General features: G+C 40.6%; 1 protein-coding gene across 3 annotated transcripts; it reads left to right on the forward strand.

The window, feature by feature from the left end:
* Positions 1 to 670: 670 nt before the first annotated feature.
* Positions 671 to 24,291, forward strand: LOC101486468 (kinesin-like protein KIF2A). 3 transcript variants are annotated; one of them, XM_014410403.3, is made up of 21 exons: positions 671 to 844; positions 1,706 to 1,800; positions 3,261 to 3,380; positions 3,590 to 3,644; positions 4,357 to 4,476; positions 5,628 to 5,728; positions 7,015 to 7,110; positions 7,258 to 7,312; positions 8,704 to 8,866; positions 8,947 to 9,037; positions 9,123 to 9,186; positions 9,271 to 9,362; positions 10,626 to 10,768; positions 10,886 to 11,090; positions 13,683 to 13,793; positions 13,892 to 13,959; positions 14,550 to 14,639; positions 16,513 to 16,660; positions 17,254 to 17,355; positions 21,480 to 21,615; positions 23,574 to 24,291. In XM_014410403.3, exons 1-21 carry the CDS (start codon positions 784 to 786, stop codon positions 23,657 to 23,659), a joined length of 2,202 nt encoding a protein of 733 aa, XP_014265889.1. In that variant the 5' UTR covers positions 671 to 783; the 3' UTR covers positions 23,660 to 24,291. The 3 variants fall into 3 exon arrangements, 2 of the variants coding, with proteins under 2 accessions (XP_014265889.1, XP_014265890.1); XM_014410404.3 differs by lacking the exon at positions 14,550 to 14,639; XR_013099555.1 differs by lacking the exons at positions 17,254 to 17,355; positions 21,480 to 21,615; positions 23,574 to 24,291 and adding an exon at positions 16,281 to 16,407 and having other exon boundaries at positions 16,513 to 16,645.
* Positions 24,292 to 26,215: the final 1,924 nt, after the last annotated feature.

Here is a 26,215-nt window from a genome sequence, read left to right on the forward strand (position 1 = left end):
TGATATTTGTCAATCAGTTATGTCACCATATCTGTTATGGTCTTCTGTCTGCCTTCATACAGTCACAGTTAACTTGTTTTTGTAAATTATTATTATTATTATTATCATTATTATTATTATTATTATTTATATGCATAAAACTGGATGAATACATCTTAATTCGTTATATTAAAAATAAATTATGTGATATATATACATTTACAGTCTCTCTCTTTTCGCTATGACAAAACATCACAAAAAACAATGAACAGAATTGCCACAATATTTTAAACAGATGCACATTTTGGTATAAACTGTACTCGTTAATTCCTGTCCTGATTCACAGTCACAAAAAACTGGAGAGGACAGAATGTCGCCTGTCAGGCTCCTAAGGTTCTGAATCAGTCCAAAATCGAAAAGTTCATTAGCTTTTATTGAGCTTAGATTGTTGATTTTTTTTTAATAAATAAAAAAATAAGATATATTAATCTAATTTTCTGCCCTATAATTAATTATATTGTCCAAGTTACAGAAAATGGAAATAAAAGTAAAGTATCTACATATTTCGTTAATTGTACTAACAACAACAGGATTACAACGTGAATTTTTGTTATAAATTTAACGACAGTAGTCCGTTTTTATTATTTATTTATTGGGTTGAAATTGTAGGTGAAAACATCAGTGGCGCATGCGCACCTGCTCTTCTCCGCCTGTCTTCTCTCCTGACAGACCGCAAATGACCTCAGTCTCCGCAATATCACACAACTTAGACTGGAGCGCTCAATAAACGGCATACCGAGAGCGATGGCCGGGATGTTCGGGAAGATATTCGTTGGCATTTATGTGGAGATAAAACGGAGCGACGGTACGTAGCATGCTCCGCTCACACATGCACATTCAGACACACCGCTCTCCATCCGGCCGGTCCGCATGAGAGCAGCTAACGTTACCGCTCAACGCAGCCGGGTGTTTTTGCTAGCTAGCAGGCTGCTACACTGTCATTCACAGGAATGTCGCAGTAAAAGGTCGGCGAGCGAAATGTCAGAGACTCAAAAATGACACAAATAGTCTTTGACACGGTGCTGCTGTGTCTGTCAGTGATGCAGACATACGGCAATGGGTCGACCTGACTGCAGGGCTGCGGGCGGGTCCGTCCACCTGCTGTCCGGTTGACACCTACCCTGCCGCCCTCCCTCTCCTTCCTCCCGTCCATTGCTTCATGGCCGAAACACCTCCGGTTAGAGGACGGGATGCAGGCACAAGTCTGCACTGCATCATGCACCATGCAGCGGTGGCCTGTTAACCAGGGCTGATGGATGGCTGATGGGGGCCTTTCATCTCCAACTGTATTTCATCTCAGTAAAAAAATCGCACGACTTTCAAACTGCTCTGTGTATTTTAATATTTGTCTGATGGCTAAGAACCCGGTCAACAGTCACTACACGCAGCGCTTGCAGTGGTGTGATTGACAGTCTCAACATCATCCTTCATCAGCCACACCCATTTAGCATATCAGCATCCTTATTTTAGGGTTTAAGTTTTCCCTGTAAACACTGAATGACTGATGGATCAGTTTATTTGTTGTAAGATAATGCACAAAATATCCTCAGGCCTAATTACTGAACATTAGCTTTATGGCTCATAAGTTGGTGTCTGTATGAGCATTGGCTCTACAGTCTGGTCCAGCACTGCGCAGGCCTAGCATCCATCTGTATCCTCTCTGCAGGACGAATACACCAGGCGATGGTCACATCACTGCATGAAGACAATGAGAGTGTGACAGTGGAATGGATTGAGAACGGAGACACCAAAGGGAAAGAGGTACATCTACCTCTGCACTCGGTTTCATTCATTATGTCCTGAAATGTAGTGATTTGTAATTTGTAATTCTCTTCCTGAATTGTTGTCAGGAATTAACTTTCAAATATGGCACCTGTCTGTAGTTTTATTTGTGTTGCTGATGAAGTGACTAAAAAGTGATTGTCTGCCAAAAAATGATAGCTGGTATTTAAACTGTTGTAAATGAGTTGCTGGCCTGTGAAACATATCTTAATAATATCAAAGCATTTTGAGCCAGAAACAATAACCCTGTCAGACATCAGATGCTGCAATCAGTTTTGTCAAAGTGACTTTTATATACGCGTTATTTATCAAGGTAAAAACTCTTATTCATATTAAAAATGGCTTTTTAAGAGGGATCTGGCCAAAAGAGAGGCAGAAATTGCAACAAACATGACATAGTACTGTAAAGATGTTTTAAGTAGCCAAAAAGGACTGGATTGATCGTAATAAAAAACAAGGAGCAGATACAATATTACAGAGTCATGAAGATACTTGCAAAATAGGTAATTTCTTTATTTTATACATAACAGCTTAGTGAATCCTGACCACACAATATTTATCAGTATATGTTAGAGATGAAAAACACAAAGAAACACTGGAAATCACTTTTTGGAACACCTGAAAGCAATGAAATAGACATGAGTATCTTATTACTTGCTTTATCCTGGACATGTTGTAATGCTGTTGTAACATATAACATATTGCTGTACCCGATGCAGTGCACTACAAGTATCTCAAGTGTATAAGCATAAAATGCTTAAAAAAGATAGAAGTAGACACCGTCACATGACCCATAGTTTAATAAAGTCCTCATGTCAAAAGGTGAGCTTTTTTTTGGGAATTGTAATGTTGATGTTTTGAAACCAGATGTGATAAGTAAGGTTTACCAAAACTAGGAAAGACTGGAAGATTTAGCAATACTACATTCACAAAAACAATGTAGGTTTGCTTTAAGACAAAACCTGCTTTATTGTTCATTTTAGAATCTAATTAGGACCATAATTTCATGTATGTGTGCAATAAGACCTGAAACTCATAGGCCATTTTCCCATAGGTTTCTATGCAATCAAACTTCTTTTTAAAAAGCTAAAGAATGTCCTCCTGCTGGCAACCAGAAAGATCGCAGATTTTAACGAGCTTTGTCATTGGCAGAATTATCTGAGCTTTTTTTTATGTTGGGTGTTCATTTGGGAGGCTAAGTTCACCTTTACATCATTACAGCCTTCTAAAAGAGTAGAAATATTGAAAAAATATTATTGATAAAAGATATTACGACAAATTAAGCAGTCACATACTGCAAAGATAAACGTTATTGATCATCTTTATTGATGTTCTCAGCAAATACAGCCCCTGTTGCACTTGATGAGGTGATCTTGAGCCCCTGCTTAAACAAAGATTGTAACGATAACAAAGGAATTTCTTTCTTTTTTCTGATTTAGATTGATCTGGAGAGCGTCTTTGCTCTGAATCCAGATGTAGCTCCTGATGAAGAGATACCACAGAGTCCCGAGGCTCCTGTTCCTCCCTCCAATGTTGCCAAAACCAGCAAAGTACCCAAGGTCTGCTTCTCAACACCAGACATCATTAATCAATCACTCCTATTTGCACATGACCTTTTAACAGAATATTACTATTATTCCTGATTTGAAGAGATTATGCTGTATTTATTGCTATAACATATAATTCAGTTTAGACATTTTTCCTTGCATACTTTGTGTACTCCCTTCTTTCATTCTTAATTCAACTCTAATGATTATGGTCTTTATAGACCAGACGGACTACAGCAATACCCAAGGCTGAAAATACCCCACGGGAGAACAGAGGTACGTTCTCCCACTAACAGCTCTGAGATATGAAGCTTATAATTTAATCATTTTCTACTTCGATACAGTTGGTGCTGCCCGATCATGTTAAAAAAAAAAAGAGTTTATGGGAAGCAGAGTGAGTGAGGGTTATTTTCTCGGAAATTACTGTAGAACAGTTTCACTACAACTTCTTTAACTCACCTTAAAGTCAGTTTTTAAGGTGAGTTAAAGTTTTCCCAATACAAGAATTAGTCCAAGTGATTAATAACTGTAAAAGTCAAAGATAGAAATTTGTATACAACAGGGTTTTGTAAGAATGTAATAATGACTCCCAGTGTGCATTTAGGAAGAAACATCCAATAAGTGTGCTGAAATTTCTTTCTTATGAATGTTTAACTGAATTGACAAGAAAAAAAATCAGTGTTAAATATTTAAAATTGTAATATTTTGTTAGAATTAAAGAGTCATGTTTGGTTGTATTTACTCTTCTAATGATAAAATCCCCTGCTTCACGAGTCTGTCAGTTATGACAAAATGAATGGTTAAGTTTGTGCAGTCGGTTTGAAGCAGTCAGCATAGAAACACTGGCATGAACAAACCTCACAGAAAATCTAAGAGGGTCACTGTGAACACTTCTCCTGAGAATTTGGGTTTAACTTTGTATAATTTGGGTGAACTGCCTTTTTAATGTTTTGAGATGAGCAGTTACACTGGATTGTGTGCTCCTCAGCTGCCTCAGTGGGAACAACCCGGGCACGTCCCAGTCAGCACAGCCAAGCTGCGGAGCCACCCCCACCAACCATCGTTCCCCAGCCTGCCGTAAACCAGTCCCTGATACAGCAGCAGAACGGTAACACAGTCACCCCGTCTGCAAACTTCATATGAGAGAGGATTCATGTCCACATGGCTCTGTTTGAAATTCTCTGGAGGGAGTTTCCAGCATCTCTGTTGTTGTTCTCTGTAGCAGTGATGTCATGCTCCCACACAGCTGTGTGTCTAAGGGTGTCAAAGGCTCTTTCACTCGCTGTGGCTTCATACTGCAGCACTTGTTTAAGTTTTTCCTCTGCTGTTGTTTGAATGACCATAAATATGTAAATAAGATCAGGCCTTCAAATAGCACTCAAAACATAACATTTGAAAAAAGAAATACTTTAAATAAAAAGCCATATTCAGTGTAATTTTTTTTAAAAATCAGTTAAATCTAGCAAGTTTTTTGTAGACCTGCCCACCGGGCTATGTGCATACACTGAAAGCAAGAGCAGAACGGAGCCGACATCATGACACAGATGAACTCAGACACAGAATGACAAATGGAGCTTGGCAAGATATGGGCTGAGGGACTGAATCAATCAAATCACTGCCATGTGTTTTAGGAATACTCCAGGACTTTTAACACGTTTAAAATAATGCTGGTTGCCAATTAAAAAAACACCCAGGTTAGGGGGCATTCACAATTATCAACAAATTATTTTTTACAACTTATGAATTGGCTAAATGGATGTAGTCTTTATAATATAAAGTTTTAGATATTGTACATTTTACACTTGATTATTGAGAATGACTGATTTAAGGTGATGCATGCATGATGCATCTGTATAGTAGAAAAACTGACTTTTAATTCAAGATTTGAAAGTGGGACATATAATAAAAGTTGAACAAGATTAATTAAATTTATGAAACCATTTAGATTTTAGGTAAATGTACAAAGCGTAGTGTAACTACTCAGCTACACAGTTCTTTTGATTTATTTCTTTTTTTTTCCCTTTTGTTGTATGAAGTGTTTTGTCGATGTGGTGGCCAGATGACTGAGTAGGAGCATCAGCAAAGCTGCAGCTCTTGTTTTGTGTGTGTAAAAGTAAATGTAAGGCATTATGAGTCAGCATCATCAAAAATAATTGTTAATGTATCAGAGGGAATAGTCCCTGTTACTTCAGCCTGTAACCATATGTATATATATTTTGATGCTGATATTTTAGGCCACTGTGCTCCTTGTTTTTTCAGCACGGAGGAAATCTAACTGTGTGAAGGAGGTGGAGAAACTGCAGGAGAAAAGAGAGAAGAGACGTCTTCAGCAACAAGAGCTCAGAGAGAAGAGGGCACAAGTGAGAACTCAAGCATACACTACAGTACTTTACATTATACACACATCAACAAACACATTACCACAGTGTGAAGTGGAGAACCATTTGTTTGAGAATTATCTCTAGATATGAAGCTGATTTATAGCATACCTGCCAACACATGTTCCCAGGGTTTTTAAGACATCTCCTGGAGGCCACCTGTTTTACTATTTGTACTGTAACACTTCCAAAATTTGCAAAAATGCAAAATGTCTACTGTCTTCACTTTTTCATCTAAATGACTTCAAAGTTCAGTATTTGAGCCAACCCCACCACTCTAACAAACAAAAGTCCCAGATTTTCAAACCTAAATGCTGAAAGTTCTGGTTTATAGTCATAACTATAAGACATGGATAATAATGCTGCCTCTCATACAACAGGAGTTTTACCCACTATACTGTTGTACTGTGTCTCTTTATAAAAAAAAAAGGTCAACAGAATTATGCACAAACAACTAGACTCTGTACTGTTAACCCAAGATTAAATATACTGTATATATTTTTGCTTGAATATTTTGACCTTAATGCATGTGGATGTGTGGACTGAGCTTTTTTCTGTGCTTATTTCTATTGTGTGTGTCTGCTGTAGTCTTTCACAGTGTGCTGGTAATGTTCCAGATTTGCAGTAGCAAATTATTGAAACTATAATGCATGCCATTAATCAGGTTTTTTAAATATAACCTCATGTTAAATAAGCAAAACTGTGACAATGTGAGTGAAATGAAAAAGAAAAAAACATGGATAATTATACTCCAAAAAAACAAAGCAAAAGAAACATTACTCATCAAGTCATATTAACTGAAACTGTGAGAAGATTTAATAAGCACTGTTTTAATTAATCAGTCAGCTCATGTAGCATTTAATAAAAACGTTTAAATTCTGAAAACAGCTGAAACAACACAAACTTTTAAAGGAATCAGATGCTTCAGTTTTTTTCTTTTGATTATTGCAGCTGTGTTCGGTTCACAGTGTTCTGAGCAGGTGGCCCTAGAGTTAAAACATATAGTTAGTTGGAACTAAAAATCAAAACGTGATCTACCAAACCCATTTTAGAGAGCACTGTCTGGATACAAAAAGTATTCTCAGGCTGAAAGTAGCTTCTAATCGGCTGATTTAGACAAAAGACTTAAAAGTACGTGACGTGTCACTCAAAATGTTAGGATGTTGATTTTGAATTAATTAATTCACGAATAATTGAAATGCTTCCTGAATGTTTTTATTGTCTTTGTCATTATGTGATCAATACTTTTGTTTTCTGTGCCACTGCAGGAGGTGGACGTTAATTTACCAAACTATGAGATTATGTGTATGATCAGAGACTTCAGAGCCAGTCTGGACTACAGACCTTTAACCACAAACGATCTGGTGAGTCCAATTTAGATCTGCTGGTCAGAAGGAGTCAGTAGAGAGAGAGGTACCTGAGAATGTTGGAAGAAAGGAGAAACGAGGAGGTCATATGGCCAGTACAAAGGTGTGAACCGCACTATTTATTCATGTCTTCTCATGTTTCAGATTGAGGAGCACAGGATATGCGTGTGCGTTCGTGCACGTCCCCTCAACAAAAAAGGTAAGAGCATATTTATGTAGCAGCTGTATTCAGAGAAACTGTGAAGCCTGTGTTCAAGCTCAGACAGCTAATCAAAGTAGTTTAGAATTGGAGAGATGACCCCTGTGAGAAGGTGGAAAGCCTCCCTAAAAGTTTTTTATTGTTTACATCCACTATATCAATCAGATCTGCCTGATTTTGGACACTCATGGATAGGGATGGGTATCGTTTAGGTTTAATCCGATACCGGTGCCAAACCGGTACTTTTTAAACGGTGCCAGTGCTTAAACGGTGCTCGAACCGGTGCTCGAACCGGTGCTTAAAGAATGAAGAACACAAACTTTGTCCAAAAACCTCTCATGTTCAGCTGTTTTTTTGTAAAAAGATAACAATGTTAGTCTTCTCTGCAGCTATGTGGCATATATGGTATCACTCTTGGCTGGAAGCAGTGCTTAAACAATGGAAAAACACAAACTTTGTCCTAAAACCTCTCAGCTGTTTTCCACTTTTTCTTTGGGCATTTTAGCCTTTTTGGCCAGGGTGAAGGGAGCATCTGCCGTCAAACAAGAAGACAGCCGCATGTAACTACGACGGTGTTTGCTAGTTCACCTTACGTGCATTAATGGTGGTTAGTCTACTCAACGTAAATTACACACGAACAACATTAAGCTACTCACGCAGAGAAGAACGGCTGCTGCTGCCGTCATCATCCGTCATCATTTCTGCTACACTGGCAGGGCTAGGGGCCAGGACTCTCCTCTTCGGGTTCATGTTGCTAACTCCTGGTCCGATAACAGGCACCACACCCGCAGTAGATGTGCACGGTGTGAGGTCTTGCAGCAAGCTATCAAATATGGCGCATTTCTAGACTTTTAAAAAAACGCTATGGGTCGCCAGGCGTTTCATCAGAGTCGAGGTGTTACCTCCTTTGCACAGTATCACCTTAAAGCACTTGTTGCAGGCTGCTGGGTTTGCATCTTTTGCTGTGAAGTACAGCCAGACTTTTGACCACTTCGCCTTGGGCGTTTTTAATCTGTAGCTCTGCTCTAAAAGAACGTACGTACCTGGACCCGCCTACTATCCTCGGAAAGGTAAAATGATTGGCTAGAATCCAAAGTGTATGACATCTCAGGGAAATAAAGCACCGAAATGTGCGCTGCTTTTCGGTCTGGTTACTACCGTTTATGTCAGAACCGGTGCCATCATGGCACCGGATACCGGTACCCATCCCTACTCATGGGTCATTTCTTCTGTTGTGGTGCCAATTGTGTCCATTTTAAATATTATTTCTAAAAATCTCTGAATGTCGATTAATTAAAAACAAGTAACAGGGATGTCTATAGACTGCTGCTTGTCCTTGCCCTTGTACATCATTGTAGCCTGTGTCTATAACAATGACTGTGTCTCTTCAGAGTTATCAACAAAGGATCTGGATGTGATCACCATTCCCAGTAAGGACGTTGTAATGGTCCATGAGCCCAAGCAGAAAGTTGACTTGACCCGCTACCTGGAGAACCAGACCTTCCGATTTGACTATGCCTTTGATGAGAACTCCACCAATGAAATGGTTTACAGGTACACTGTTTTTTCTTTTTTCTTCATGCTGTAGCACTTGAGTCAAATATTCTGCTGCCAATAAACACTCCACCCTGCAGGTTCACTGCTCAGCCGCTGGTTGAGACCATTTTTGAGAGGGGAATGGCGACGTGCTTTGCATACGGACAAACTGGAAGTGGAAAAACACATGTGAGTTTTTGACTTTGATTTGAGAAGTTTGGTTTTAGTGTCATAAAACCAAACTTCTCAAATTCTAACTCATGTCTCCTTTTAGACAATGGGAGGGGACTTCTCAGGAAAGAACCAGGACTGCTCCAAAGGGATCTATGCACTGTCTGGTTAGTTTCTGCTTTACTGATTATTATTATTATCATTATTATTGCTGGTCTCTCTCATTTAGGTGTGTCCTTCTCTCCCTGCAGCCAGAGACGTTTTTCTCATGTTAAAGAAGCCAAATTATAAGAAGCTGGACCTGCAAGTTTTTGCCACATTTTTTGAAATTTACAGTGGGAAGGTAAGTGTGTTATCATCACTGATCAGTTAAGCTGTATGTTAATATATAATAAAAAAAAATTACAAAAAAAAATAATTGATGAATAGAGTCATGATGAAGGATGAGACATTTACTTCAATTTACTTCAAAAATACCACATATTTATATTTAACTGTTTATGCCAATGTGCTTGATTCTCTGTAGCAGACGGGTACCTCAGTCACTGGAAAACAAATTGTTATGTTTATAACTTCTGTTCCCTGAACATATATAATGTCGGCCGCACTTGCACATACACACCCCTGTCATCACAGTCAGTCTGATAGCTGCTCTTCACCAAGCCCAGCTGCACAACAGAGCAAGCTAGTGTTTTACCTCATTCCTCTTCTCCAGGCAATAGAAGTATTAAACATAACACTTTGTTCCCTTTCAGTCGGTTCATTCAGAACAACACAAATAGCATGGAACACTGGCATTCACCAGGTGGAACATACTCTCAGTTGTGGTCTTGTTTTGCCTCCTGAGGCACCTTTGGTGCTCCATGCCAGGGAGATAGGCTCCATAATCGAGTGGGAGAGCTTATAACTTATACTGCACTTCTTGGGCAGCAACAGAGGAACTTCAGGATCTCCCTCCTCCTCACATGCAAACGTGAGCCCCTCTCCACACCCTGTGGAGGCTCATGAGTGGGCCTTTGCTCTAAGGCGACTAACATGGAACTTGACCTGAAGTAGGCACCGCTTTCTTGGCAGGGAGCAGATGAACTGTGAACCTGTAAGAGCTAGGTGCAAGCTTGGGATTCATATCACATCTGGGCATGATATCGCACGTTATTTGTATTATTTGTCAGCAGTGAGGGATTGAAATTAAATGGTGCTACTTCAGGAGGAAGTATGCTGTAAATGTTAATATTATGACAAGAATGACTTCAAATGATAAAGACAGGTAGTCCAGAAAAGTTTTTTTAAGGACCGGCTCTGATTAAAATTAGCTGTAATGAGAATTGCTCTAGGAAAGGAGGTTCATGTGCCTTGACCAGATACCAGCAGCTCAGATCAGGGACCATGTTAAACACATCTCAGCATAAGTGGCTGGTGGTAAATCATGTGAATGATTCTCATGGTAGAAGTGCTGCTAGGAAAATACTACATGGGGTAAGAACCATCAGCACAAGTAATGGAAATTAAATCAGGAGAAATTTGCCAGAGTCCAGTCCTCTGTCTTTGTGAAGCTGAGAAAAGGTTAAACTGCTAACGCTACTGTTGAGCATATTTGTGTTTGAAGGTGTTTGACCTGTTAAACCGTAAAGCCAAGTTACGGGTGCTGGAGGACGGGAAGCAGCAGGTGCAGGTGGTGGGCCTGCAGGAGAGGGAGGTGAAATGCACAGAAGACGTCCTCAAACTCATCGAAGTGGGAAACAGCTGCAGGTAAACGTGATTTTTTTTTTCACATATGGATATGTGAAAACACTAAACAGTAACAAGATTTGAGTTGGAGAACCGCTGAATGAACCCCCTGAACACCCCCCACCATGCCTCTTGCAGGACGTCTGGGCAGACATCGGCCAACGCTCACTCCTCCCGGAGTCACGCTGTTTTCCAGATCATCCTGCGTCGGCGGGGGAAGATGCATGGAAAGTTCTCTCTTATCGACCTGGCGGGGAATGAGAGAGGGGCAGACACGTCCAGCGCTGACCGGCAGACTCGCCTCGAGGGAGCAGAGATCAACAAGAGTCTGCTGGCACTCAAGGTCTTCGCTTTAGTACTACAGATATTCTGTTCTTTAGTGTTGTGCTTCTCATATAGTTGTGATTTCAGAAGTTTACATACACTCATTTTGGGTATTAATGTCATTTTCATTTTAAAGATTTCTTTGAACTGTTTATTTTCCAGGGTGAAATGATTGCACACCATACCTTTGCTAAAAAAAAAGAATTATACTTTGTAGAACAACAGAAAAGTCCTAGTGAAGGTTTTCATTTTTTCAAGTCCTGGAGCACATGAATGTCCTGCAAATCTAATTAACATTGACATGAGCAGTTTTGATGGTAAAGGAAGGCAGGTATAACAGTGAAAAAGCAAGCAGCAGAGGTGGTAGTGAAGGTGGATGAGTTAAAATACTCGGGGTTAACCATGCAAAGTGACAGTACAGAATTCAATTCAATTCAATTTTATTTATATAGCGCCAAATCACAACAAAAGTCGCCTCAAGGCGCTTCATAGATACAGAGAAAAACCCAACAATCATATGACCCCCTATGAGCAAGCACTTTGGCGACAGTGGGAAGGAAAAACTCCCTTTTAACAGGAAGAAACCTCCAGCAGAACCAGGCTCAGGGAGGGGCGGCCATCTGCTGCGACCGGTTGGGGTGAGAGAAGGAAGACAGGATAAAAGACATGCTGTGGAAGAGAGACAGAGGTTAATAACAGATATGATTCAATGCAGAGAGGTCTATTAACACATAGTGAGTGAGAAAGGTGACTGGAAAGGAAAAACTCAATGCATCATGGGAATCCCCCGGCAGCCTATGTCTATTGCAGCATAGCTAAGGGAGGATTCAGGGTCACCTGGTCCAGCCCTAACTATATGCTTTAGCAAAAAGGAAAGTTTTAAGCCTAATCTTAAAAGTAGAGATAGTGTCTGTCTCCCGAATCCAAACTGGAAGCTGGTTCCACAGAAGAGGGGCCTGAAAACTGAAGGCTCTCCCTCCCATTCTACTTTTAAATACCCTAGGAACAACAAGTAGGCCTGCAGAGCAAGAGCGAAGTGCTCTAATAGGGTGATATGGTACTACAAGGTCATTAAGATAAGATGGGGCCTGATTATTTAAGACCTTGTATGTGAGGAGCAGGATTTTGAATTCAATTCTGGATTTAACAGGAAGCCAATGAAGGGAAGCCAAAACAGGAGAAATCTGCTCTCTCTTTCTAGTCCCTGTCAGTACTCTTGCTGCAGCATTTTGGATTAGCTGAAGGCTTTTCAGTGAGTTTTTTGGACATCCTGATAATAATGAATTACAGTCGTCCAGCCTGGAAGTAATAAATGCATGAACTAGTTTTTCAGCGTCACTCTGAGACAGGATATTTCTAATTTTAGAGATGTTGCGCAAATGGAAGAACGCAGTCTTACATATTTGTTTAATATGTGCGTTGAAGGACATATCCTGGTCAAAAATGACTCCAAGGTTCCTCACAGTGTTACTGGAGGCCAAGGTAATGCCATCCAGAGTAAGAATCTGCTTAGATACCATATTTCTAAGCTTTTCAGGGCCGAGTACAATAACCTCAGTTTTATCTGAATTAAGAAGCAGAAAGTTAGCGGCCATCCAGGTCTTTATGTCTTTAAGACATTCCTGCAGTTTAACTAATTGGTGTGTGTTATCTGGCTTCATGGACAGATAGAGCTGGGTGTCATCTGCATAGCAGTGAAAATGTATGCTATGCCTTCTAATAGAACAAAGAGTTCAGAATGTCCCAGAGGAAAAGCCTGCGCATGCGCTTCTTTCACCACTTAGCTCTCATGTCGACGAGGGGATGCTGCAAACAGAAAGAAAATGTTACGGATACTTTCGATTGATTTAATATTAAGACGATTAACTTGGATTCTTACACCGACTATTCCCACTCACCGATCGCTACGGAGACAGCCTGCACTCGCTTCACCTCACAAGAGAGGTGAAGCGAGTGCAGGCAAGGTGACGTTGATGGAGACAACTGTCAGGGGTAATTTGTGACAGAAGAATAGCAGCAAGAGTGAAAGGTAAGGTGGTAGTGAGATTTGGTATGATGTATGGTTTGGACACAGTGGCACTGACAGGAGGCCAAGTTGGAGGTGGCAGAGTTGAAGATGTTAAGATCTTTGTAGGAGTAAGCAGATTGGACAGGATTTAATAAGGTGCTCTGGTTGAGCAGCTTTGAGGGGTGGGGTTTTTGGACATGTCAGAGGAGGGATAGTGGATATATGAAGCAATGGATGTGAAGACAGCAGGCAGGAGGAAAAAAGGGATCAAGAATATCTTTCAGGGGCATTTTGCTGCTGTATAATCAGAAGAACATCCACCAAGGAAAATGCAACAAATAGGCTATAGATATAAAAAAAAGCAAAAAAACAACAACTTTAAGACAGCAAAGAAGATTCTTGGAAGATTCTACAGGAAAGGAGGAGATGGAGGCAGGCAATCTCGAGAAAACCCAGATATATTCAATTGACTTGAAACAGCAAATCATCTGAGAAAAGAAAAATAGTAAATATTTCCTAGTTCTCCTTAAAAATTATTTTCAAAAATGACTATAATTAGTTAGCCAGATTTTTTGCATAATTGGGCATGGTGTATGTTTGCAGGAGTGTATTCGAGCCCTGGGCAGAAACAAACCACACACTCCATTTAGAGCCAGCAAGTTAACCCAAGTGCTGCGGGACTCGTTCATCGGAGAAAACTCCAGAACATGCATGGTAAGAAAACAACATGTACCCACTATAGACAGACACAATAGAAAGTGATTACAGATTTGGTTGCAGTTTTGGTAAATCCCTCTCTCATCTTTTTACAGATTGCAACCATCTCTCCTGGGATGGCATCTTGTGAAAACACACTGAACACATTGAGATATGCCAACAGGTAGGAAAGATTCTACTGAAAGGCAAAAAAAGGTTTTCAGATATAACATTAAGATGAATGCACATTGAGTTATAATTTCAAATTTATACACCTTCACTTTCCACTAACTACCCTGACTTTCAGGTTTTGTCAAAAGCATCAACATAAAGTTCTAAAGTGGACCTGTTATACTGATTTCAAGTTCCATAGTTTTATCTATTATACAAGATTCAACTGTCAAAAAATTCAATTCAACTTCAACTTCTCTCACTTTAAGCCAGCTTTCTTCTGATTGGCTGCCTATCACAAACAGAAGTTTGGAAAATTTGTTTATTAAGCACATTCACCATTGTAACAGTATAGAGAATTATTTAAAATTTTGTGTTTGAGGAGTTTGCATGAAACATAAAGCCAGATTTTTCTTGAAAATGTTGACTTATTGTGAGGAATATTCTTAGTTATCTGTGTGCTCCGTTTGTCTTTCTCCTCTGTTGAATGAATTCATAAAAATGTAAAATAGAAAAGACTACATAACATAACATAACATGATCCTCTCCTGCCTCCACTTGTTGATGTGTGTTTCTCTCCCCTGTCATGCATTTTTTTCCCAGAGTAAAGGAATTTGGGATAAGTCCCTCAGACATTCCCTTCTCCCAGAGTGGGGGTGGAGGAGGTCGCTCTGAGCTCTCCCCTACCTATGAGTATGATCATTTTGCTATGTCTCTTAACAGTGTCCTGCACAATTAGTTACCCTCGTATTGGCATTTCACATGAACCCAGGCAGCCGCTTTGTGTCTGTTTCTAAAAAGATCATTGAGGGTCCTAACATCATCAGTCACCATAATAATGGTGTAATCATTTTTGTAGGGTCTTTACCTTACAAGATAAAGTGCCTTGAGACAACTGTTGTTGTGATTTGGCATTATATAAATAAAACTGAATTAAATTCAGTTTAGCTGGCATGTGAACCAAGGTTAAAATGAGTTCATTCACTGTCTGCCTCACTTTACTTATTATTTACAAAGTTTTTTTTATTGCTTTAACCTCCTAAGACCCAAACTCTTCCACAGAATGCATTTTTAGTTTCTCTTTGATATTTGGGCCGATTGGGGCCCTATGAATGTAAAAACGAAGAATCACCAGATTTCTTTATTATTTTTTTTACCTTATTTTTGTTTTTAAGAAAAATAAGAACCACATATGGGGATATTTGTTTAAAATTTTGATAGAACAGTAGCTGTATAATGTCCTCGTAAGTGGATATCAGGCCCTTGTAGAGCAAAATTGAGTATTTTGGTCTAAATAACCCAAAATGTGATGTCCACATATGTGGACGCCAGGTCCTAGAAGGTTAAGTCATTCACTTTTTTTGTTAGTCTTATTTTATTTTTGTCAACAAATCCTTTTGGGGAAAAAAAAACAATAACAATTGTACTTTTCTATGAAGTATTACATTATATAAGTATTATATATTTTGCACTTCCATCCCAAAACACTCCAGTGAGATACACTGTTGCACTGGATGACAAATTTTTTAGTTGCTGTAAAAACTAATTGTCATTTATTGTGTTTTAAACCCACATACATGTCTTCGTAGTGCAAATAATTATTCACTAAAGCAGCAGTATCAAATATAGGGCGTGGGGGCAGAAATTGGCCCAGCACAACCTTCCCTAATGGCCATTTATACTGCACCGATGTAATGACGCAACTGATAAGCTGTTAAATGACAGAAAAGATCCTGTTCTTTCACTATCTATAGAAATTTCAATTTTTTATAAGGGGTTCACAGTAAAAAAAAAAAAGAGGGGCATTTTCTGTCAATTAACAACACATATGACCTTCCTGTTAAAGGAGCGATCCTCAACAAAGCTGCTCATAGGGCAATGGGGTTCTCTCAGTGTTGCTGTGGGCTTTTACCTTAAAATATAAAGCATCTTCAGGAAACCGTTAATAAAACTGATCTAAAATGAAGAGTACGTTAACAATTCATTTATAAAATTATGTGCTACAATAATTTATGGCTGGCAAAAAAAATATAAAAAAATTACACCGCATCCTGATCTTTCCATTCAGCATACCATTTGACAACTGCCTCCTCTGGGTTCTGATCTTTCTGTAAGATTTGTTGGCAAAAAGTAAAAAAAGAAATCGCTACATCACCTTACCAGTATCATCCAATCTATTCAATATATTTTAGCTTTGTGTCACCTATCATGATGCATGTGCCCCACTTTGTTCCATCTCTAAATCCCAAATTCAGCAGAAGTATAAACTTTTTGGTTTTCTTTGTTCTTTAGGCTTTTTTCATCAGTCATTTGTTGACTTGACTTGTTTTCCAGACGTGAGTTCCCAAAGCCTGCATGAAGTTCTTCGTCATCATCTTCATCTTCATGTTTCTTTCTCATAACTCACAGTATTCATCACTGATTTCTTGGCATGTTGAACCACTTGTCACCGACGCGACACGTTTGTATATTTCTCATATACAGCTACACACCATTGTAGCTCACCTCTGCAGTTGTTTGCAGTTGTCATACTGTTGGTTTACCTATAGTGCTGATGTGTTGTCAGGGTGAAGGAGCTCACAGTGGACCCTGCGGCAGCCATGATGGAGAGCCATCAGGGAGGACACATCACGCAGCTGGAGGTGCTGGAGGCTCAGTGGGGAGTGGGGAGCTCTCCACAGAGAGATGATCTGAAGCTGCTCTGTGAACAGAACGTAAGAACATCTGCTGCCCACGCACGCTACCGTGACAGAGAATATCTGAACCCACAGCAGCTCCGTGTGAAAAATATAGATGCTAGGTTTCCACAAACTGACTTCAGTTGGCTGGGAACTGCTGAGCCAGATGATAACTTGCATTATTCCACAAATGTGGCCCATAGAAAACAATAATATTCAAAATACCTCCTACCTTCTCATATCTTTACTCTAGCTCCCTGCCACATTCACAGTTCAATTCAGCACTAAGTCTGCTTGCAGGTTCTTGCACAGTTACTTTCCATATAAAACTAGTTTCAACAAAATAAACAATAGATCTTGCCTTCCTCTGCAGTCACTTTATTTTTTAACTTTTATGTCATAACCCTCATTCACATTGTGGCTGATGGTGCCTCATCTGGAAAATGGTCATGGCTGAATATTGAATAACATTAGGATTTAATAAAAGAAGTAAATGAAGTACCTGTGGGTTTTGGTACATTATTATTATTTCTTGGAATTTATCTAGCATAATTGTTTTTAGTTTAAATTTGCATATATTTCCTGCAGTTTTAAATTCATAATCACAGCACTGGCTTTGTTTATTGTAGGAGGAAGAGGTTTCCCCGCAGCTCTTCACTTTCCATGAAGCCGTCTCTCAGCTGGTAGAAATGGAGGAGCAGGTGCTAGAGGATCACAGGGCTGTTTTTCAGGTACAGTAGGCCAGAAGATTTCTGTTTTTCCATTTACAGCTAAAAATAATAGGAAATTAATAACCAATTGTAGCTAATTGCTATGCCTAGCCCCACATACCTGATTGATCATTTGTTTTGAGGCATGTTAGTATAGATACAGATTTTTTCTGAACAATGCTAAATCGTTTATTATAATGGGTAAAGCTTTAGTTTTAAAAATCTGATATCCTAAGCAACAGTTCACAGCTAGCACTGGAATTCATCTACCCTATTTTCTCAAGAGGCTTTACCTTTGCCAGACCTTCGTCCACCCAAGCTATCGAGCGTATTGGGCGACAAGGTCTCTCCATCGATTACGATTTCCAGCAAGCTCTTCACCTTTATCCCAAGCAATGCAAAGGGCTTTGAGGTCATAATGGAAGGTCCGGTGCCAGGTCAGCCATGGCCGTCCCCTGCCACAACCTCCAGGTGGAACCCATCTGAATGTTTTGTTTGGCTGTCGTCCATGCGAATGATGTGCCTGGCAAGTTTTTGACGGCAGCATGCGATAATCACGCTGAGGTGAGGACGGTTGCTTCATCGTAGCACCTACTCATTGGTGACATGATCAAAGTATCGGATCTTCATTATCCTTCAAAGGCAGCACTGGTGGAAGACGTCCACCTTCCTGGTAATACTGGCCGACGCTTTACACCTTTCAGATGCATAGATTTCCATTGGGATGATGGTTGAGGCGTACTAATGAACCTTGATGTTGATTGAGATGGAGGCAGATGACCAGATATTTCACATTTGTTGGAATACCAACGAGGCTTTGCCAGTGCGGCTCTTGAAATGAGTCTCTCAATCTCCGTCCCAGCCAATGACGCTGCCAAGGTATGCAAACCTCTCAACCACCTCGAGTTCTTGCCCACCGATCTTGATCTTAGGCATACCGGCCTGGTCGCTAATGTGCATGATTTTTGATTTTTCTGCACTGATGCAAAGTCCAACTTTTTCCAGCCAGGTTCGACGTTGGATGCTGGAGGTGGTGTCCATCTTCCACCAGTCATCTGCAAAATCAAGGTCGGTAAGTCAACTGATCCCGTCCAAGGTGATGCCTGCATCTGGCCTGACCAGGGCTTTCTTCATGATGAAGTTGAGGGCCATTAGGAACAGGAAGGGCGAGAGGATGCGTCCTTGCCTGACACCAGTCTCAATGGTGAAGAGATCGGTGTGGCCCGTGTTCATCTTGATGGAGCAGTTGGGGTGGCAGTAGAGTGACTTGAAGATTGAGATGAATTTTCGCGGGACACCGTACAGGTGGAGGATGCTCCAAAGCAAATCTCTGTGAATGCTATCAAAGGCTTTTTTGATGTCGATGAAGTTTATTGAGAGTGATCGCTCTCAATTAACACATATCATTGAACGCTAACTGTTCGATGATGTTCCTGAGGGTGAATATTTGGTCAGTGCATGATCGTCCATGTCGAAAGCCCGCCTGTTCTTCGCAGAGGCGTTGGTCGGCAGTGCCTTTAAGTTGGCAGAGTAGCATGGTGAAGAAGGCCTTTCTTTTGACAGAGAGTAGGGTGATTCCACACCAGTTTGTGTACTCCATCATGTTGCTCTCCTTTGGTAGTTTGAGGATGACGCCTTTCTGACAGTTTTTGGGGACGGCCTCCATTCACCAACATTCATTGAACACTTTTGTGAGCACATTTGTAACAATCGGCCCTCCATATTTCAGCAATTCTGATTGGATTTCATCCATGCTGGCTGGTTTGTTTGATTTTTGAGCTTTCATCGCCAAACAGACTTCATGTTGAGATATGGTGCCTTCTTCTACTTGAAGAGCTCCCAGTTCTTCTTGTTGCTCAAAATTGTATGTGTGGGTCAGTGTTTCCCAGAAGTGTTTGACTCAACAAGCATCCTGCTTTTCTTTGGTCACCAGAAGTTTGTCATTCTTTATTCTGTTATCTGTTCAACAAAATACATAGATGTATGAAGTCCTTCCATGAAGTCCTTTGTTGATAGCTTTAACCTGTTTAAAGCTACATCGACATTCCCAGCGAGCTGAGGAAGAAAAGACAGGGGTGTCGTGCTGGGAAGGAGCGCCGTCGCCCGAGAAGGAGACGTTATCGACCATCTCTTCCTTCTGTAATTATTGGAAACGTAAGATCTTTGCCCAATAAGATGGATGAGGTCACGTCGCTAACCTGGTCACAGAGGGAGTACCGGCAATGTAGCATCATGATGCTAACGGAGCTAACTCCGGACACAAGCGTGACACTACCGGGATTCCAGCTGCTGCGAGCGGACAGGACGAGAGACAGCGGTAAGAGGAAAGGAGGGGGACTGGCAGTGTTTGTAAATGACAGATGGTGTAACCCTGAGCACATCACTGTGAAAGAACAACTCTGCAGCAGAGACATTGAGCTGTTAGCCGTTAGCATGCGTCCGTATTACCTGCCCCGGGAATTCTCGCATGTTATCGCGATAACAGCTTATGCGAGTGCCAAAGACTTCACGCCCCAAGGACCTCAACAGCTACAGGCCAGTGGCTCTGACATCCCACCTGATGAAGACCCTGGAGCGGCTGGTCCTGGCTCAGCTTCGGCACCTGGTGAGCTCATCACTGGACCCACTTCAGTTTGCCTACCAGCCTGGCATTGGAGCGGATGATGCCGTCATTCACCTCCTACATCGCTCCCTCGCTCACCTGGAGACCGCTGGAAGCACTGTGAGAATCATGTTCTTTGATTTCTCCAGTGCCTTCAACACTATTCTTCCCTCGGTCCTGAAGGACAAGCTGGAGAACTCTGGAGTGGACCGTCACCTCACTACCTGGATACTGGACTACCTCACCGACCGACCACAGTATGTGAGGACTCAGGGCTGTGTGTCGGACAGGGTCGTCTGCAGTACAAGGACCCCACAGGGAACGGTTCTGGCTCCGTTCCTCTTCACCATCTACACTGCACACTTCTCCCACAACTCCACCCAGTGCTTCCTGCAGAAGTTCTCTGATGACTCTGTAGTAGTCGGCCTCATCACTGATGGGGACGACAAGGTGTACAGAGGACTGACCCAAGCCTTTGTGGACTGGTGCCAGCTGAACTACCTCCACATCAACACCAGTAAAACCAAGGAGCTGGTGGTCGACTTCCGCAGGCACAAACATCCTCCACTGCAACCACTGAACATCCAAGGTATGGACATTTAGGCTGTGGACTGCTACAGGTACCTTGGTGTTCATCTGAACAACAAACTGGACTGGACTCATAACTCAGACTACAGGAAAGGGCAGAGCAGACTGTACCTGCTGCAGAGACTCAGGTCGTTTGGAGTGGAGGGCCCACTCCTGAAGACCTTCTATGACTCTGTGGTGGCCTCAGCTATCTTTTACAGTGTGGTCTGCTGGGGTGGCAACATCTCTGCCGGGTACAGGAAGAGACTGAACAGGCTGATCAGAAGGGCCAGCTCTGTTCTAGGATGCCCTCTGGACCCAGTGGAGGTGGGAAGTGACAGGGGAATGGTGGTTAAGCTGTCATCCCTGTTGGACAACATCTCCCACACCATGCAGGAAACTCTGACAGCACTGAGCAGCTCCTTCAGTGGCAGACTGCAGCACCCACGGTGTGGGACGGAGAGATTTCGCAGGTCTTTCCTCCCCACTTCTGTCAGACTGTACAACAAAGACTCCAACTGATCAAACACACACATCCACACATGTGCAATAACACTAAGTGCAATACTCTTTATCTGACAAAGTTGTATTTTTACTCAGTTGTATTAAGTATTTGTATTCTATTTTTATCCTATTGTATATTTTATTCTATTTATTCTACTGTATATAGTATTTTATTTTATTCTATTCTGTACAGTTGTGTACAGTATTTTATTTTTATTATATTCTAATTTTTGCCATATAACTTTTGCACTGTCCACTTCCTGCTGTGACAAAACAAATTTCCCACATGTGGGACTAATAAAGGTTATCTTATCTTTAGTGCAGTAATTTACAGTAAATACCATAGAATTTGCCATATTTTTATAAGGAGGAACCACGTGCCATAACATAACTTTGACCCACTTTTGCATTCATAGGCAATATGAATTTAAAACCACATAGCCCAACTCAGCTGCATCGTTTTCCCTTACAGGAGTCGATCCGGTGCTTGGAGGATGAGAAGGTGCTTCTGGAAATGACAGAGGAGGTGGACTATGATGTTGAATCATATGCAACTCAGTTAGAACAAATCCTGGACCAGAAGATAGACATTCTTACTGAGTTAAGAGGTAAACATCATGCAGTTTCCAAATTTTCAGCCTCTTTGCATTAAGAAAGTATCAATTCTACAAGTTAGTCTGATAAATGAATAACTGTAGATGGCAACAGACACACCGTTAACAAACAACTACCAGCTGCCACAGTAATAAAAGCAATGTACCGATGTTATGTTATATATTAAGCTACATTTAAAACATTTCCTCTGCCAGCAGTTCTTTCCCACAAGGAAATGAATCTGTTACTCTCCACCAGACTCAGAAACGGCAATTTTATCTCACAAAACACAGGATTTTTCATCTACTGCAGCCTTGATGTGTATATTGGTTGGTTTGTATTATTGTTCTGTTTACAGTGCGTAAGCCTCACTCCAAACGAACGCATTACAGTGCAAGAGTGCTAAGTAGTTTCTATGATAGTGTGCCATTTCCATCAACAAACTTGCAAGTAAAATTAAAATATATCTTCACATTTTCAGTTGTACAACTCAAAATGTGTTTTGTGCAAACAACTCAAATAAGTTTTACACTTATTCATATGGTAAATGGCCTGTATTTGTATAGCGCTTTTACTAGTCCCTAAGGACCTCAAAGCGCTATAGACAACCAGTCATCCACCGTCCAACGACACGAGCCGGGGCTCGAACCGGCAACCTTCCGATTACAAGGCGAACTCCCAACTCTTGAGCCACAATCGCCCTATATAGGGGTGATATTCATATTGGATTTTTAAGAACTATACCCATATTTGGTGATTTAAAAATCTGATACTTCAATCAAGGTCAGTATTGATGAGTGTGAAGTAGTCACACTCGAACGTCAAGGAAGGTGGTAGGGAAGCAGACTATGCAGACATTTTGGGTTTCCAAGGTGAGCAATTTATTTGCAGTGAACTTAATTTAATGTATAACTTAAAACTTTCCCCAAATCAATTCATTTAACAAAACTCAACATAACATGGCTCTGGTGACACAGCTCACCTCTCCTCTCTCCTGCATCTGGTAGAGACTGGCTTTAAATAGGGCCATCAATTTCCCTCCAATTGCCCAGCCAGTACCACTCACTCAACTGAGGGATCTAAAACTCTACTCAGGTTATCTAAAAACACAAAACCTCTACACACTTCTAATATGCACATTTACACAACTAAATGGCAGTATTAACAAAAGGAAAAACATTCAACAAATCCCTTTAAACATTAACACAAACAAAAGGAAGCATCTCTCTGGAAAAAGAAACCCCTCCACATGGTTTGACCTGATGATGTCATGTGTGACATGATCAGGACTTTAAAATGAGGAAATGCCAAGCGGGCGTTTCCCCACACCTGACACTCATGATGACTGAAAAGACAAACAGAGTAAGTACTTAATCTGTAACATAATAAAGTATAAAGAAGTATAACTTAGTATTTGTCTTAATTTGCAGAATGTTTGATTTGCCGGCAACAAAACGCTTACACAAACAAACCCGGGATAGTGAGTGAAGCAATGTTACTTGACAAATAGCAAATCATAGCAAATACATAGAAACAGAATAATGTGTACAATGTGCAAAAAAAAGGTAAACACATATGGGACAAATGGAGAGAATTACAACTGCTTCTCCACTTTGTCACAATGAGCAAATAGCTGATTATATGAAAGAAAGAAGTTAAGCTACGAATTATATGAAAATACAAGAGACCCAACAAAGACAACACAATTGTCCAGCAGAAGGATTATCCATGTTGATAGGACAGAGATAAATCTTTATTTCCTATTCTTCACCAGTTTCTGCTCTTATCCTATCATTTCACCTTCACTTTTTATAAAATTCACATTTTGCTACAGAATATTTCACAATATTTAAAAAAAAAGCTTCAGCTGGTGTATCAAATTTTGTATGAGTGACGTGATTTCATGTTATCCTTAAAGACAAAGATCATCATTTAAATAGTGCCTTCTGTGTGATATTCTCTCCTCTTCCAGATAAAGTCAAGTCTTTCCGTTGTACTCTCCAGGAAGAGGAACAAGCTAGCAAACAAATCACCCCCAAGAGGCCTCGGGCGCTATAGACGCATAACATGTGCTATTTCACTGATTGGTCCTCAGAGAGGTGAAGGCCATAAGGAGGTCAGTGCTGATGAAGCAGCTGATTTAACTCAGCTGTGATTTTATGGTGTGAGTTCCTGTAAGTGTGTTTGGTTTTCCCTGACCTCTCTGCTGTACAGACTGCTTCCTGTCATCCATCCATTTGCAAAGCCAAAGAGCGTACCGCCCACGCTCTGCCATGTTCCTGTAAAGCGTATCTATAAAGTTTTTCTCTGTGTGCTTAATCCCAAGTACTTGATTTTAAAACAAAAAAAAGTTCAGACATTGTTTTAAATTATTTTTTATCAGATCAGTCATGCTCACCAGGGCAATTTTATAAACAACTTTTGCCATTTTGTGCAATATTTGGAGGAATTTTTCTTCCTGTTCTTCCTGTTTCAGCTCGGATGAACAGGGCATGTCAAGTTTGTGTGTAACATGAGCCACGTGTTTGTGTTGATACTGTATGTAATTAAGGTTTGATTGAGACAAGCCTAAAATTAACCTTATGTGACATTAACTGCGCTAAAGGGTGCACTATGATCAAGGTGTTTCAGGATACATTTACAGAAACAGTTCTTTTTTCATTTGCCATAATAAAAGATTACTTCTTGTTGCTGTATGTGTATTTATTTAGCCCTCAGGGCTCCTGTGGAGCATCTAGCTAATTTTTTCGGGGCCACTAGTTCATAGTTACTAATTATTACTAAAATATGTTTAACTACTCACGCTGTTCAAAGGCATGAAAATCTTTTCATAGCCTTCAGTTTAACATGAAAGACAATACAACTTTATTTGTATAGCACATTTAAAACCAGAGGTAGCCAAAATGCTTCACATAATCCAATAAAACAGTAGTAAAATACAAATGCAGATAAGCTAGCAGATGGCTGGCATTGATTAACCAAGCATACAAGCACGCAGATAAGCAAGACTTAACGATAAAAACAATATAGGCAAAAGAGAGGAAAGGGGAAGGCAAGAAAGAACACTTAAAAGGCCTGCTCTAGGAGGCCGGGAAGGCTAAGCTAAAAAGGTGGGTTTTCAAGACTTGAAGGTCTGGATTGAGTCAGATGTGCAAATAGTATGAGGGAGGTTGTTCCAGAGGTTAGGTGCAACTGAACCAAAGGCACGGTCACCTCTGGTTTTCAGCCCTGACCTAGGTTGTACCAAGAGCAATTGGTCTCACGATCTCAGCATTCTACCGGGAGTATACACACTAAGGAGATCAATAAGGTAGCTGGGTGCAATGTTATTTATGATTTTATAAGTAAGCAGTAAGATTTTAAAATCAATGCGGTGTTTAATTGGGAGCCAGTGAGAATTGGGGTGATTGTCTCAAACCTACGAGTACCAGTTAGAAGGCGAGCCGCGGCGTTTTGGACGAGTTGCAATCTACGAAGAAGGGCAGAATGAAGCCCAGTGTATAGGGAGTTGCAATAGTCTAACCTGGATGTGACAAAGAAATGGATAAGCTTTTCTAGATCCTCACGTGGTAAGTATGGAATGGCCTTAGAAATTAAACAAAGTTGATAGAAACAAGATTTAATAACAGAGGACACATGCTTGTCAAGCTTAAAGGAGCCGTCCAGGTAAACACCCAAATTACTTGCGGAATCGGAAAGATAATCAGCGAAGGGCCCAAGGACACCAGTTAGATGGGCTCTAGGGGTATGACTATCAAATATTAAAATTTCCGTTTTCTTGGTATTAAGGATAAGAGAATTGCTCAGCAGCCAGTCTTTAACTTCACTTATATAATCGAAGAAGCGAAGTATCAATGAAGTTTCATCCTCAGTCAATTCAAAATAAATTTGAATGTCATCCGCGTAGCAATGATAAGAGAGTTTGTACTTTTCAATAATACGACAAAGGGGTAACATATATAGAGAAAATAGCATAGGACCCAATACAGACCCCTGAGGTAACGAGGGCAATGGAAGAGGAGTAGGTACCCATCGTGACAGAGAAGGACCTCTCCGATAAGTAGGATTTAAACCAACTAAGAGCCATACCCGTAATGCCAACCAGAAGTTCAAGCCTCATTAACAGGATATTATGGTCCACCAGATCAAAAGCAGAAGACAGGTCCAACAAAACTAAGACGGCGGGGCGCCCAGAGTCAGTAATTAAAAGAAGATCATTGAAGACCCTCAAAAGTGCTGTTTCCGTGCTATGGCGCAGTTTAAACCCAGTTTGAAATTTATCCCAGATGTTATTCTCATTCAGATAGGTCTGAAGTTGTGATAGGACAATCTTCTCGAGGATTTTTGACAGGAACGGAAGTTGCGAGATAGGTCTGTAATTAGCGAGATTTGAGTGATCTAGGGAACGCTTTTTAAGAACAGGTTTCACTTCGGCATGTGTAAAGGCAGCCGGAACACAACCCATTGACAAAGAAAGATTGATTAGTGATAATATACAAGGCCCAATTACATTAAATCCCTCCTTAATAATGCGAGATGGGAGAATGTCGTGAACAGAATTTGAGATTTTTAGACGATCAATAACTGTAACTTCGGTCGTTGCTGTGCTTTTTT

The sequence above is a fragment of the Maylandia zebra genome, linkage group LG7 (assembly GCF_041146795.1).
Source record: "Maylandia zebra isolate NMK-2024a linkage group LG7, Mzebra_GT3a, whole genome shotgun sequence".
NCBI lineage: Eukaryota > Metazoa > Chordata > Actinopteri > Cichliformes > Cichlidae > Maylandia > Maylandia zebra.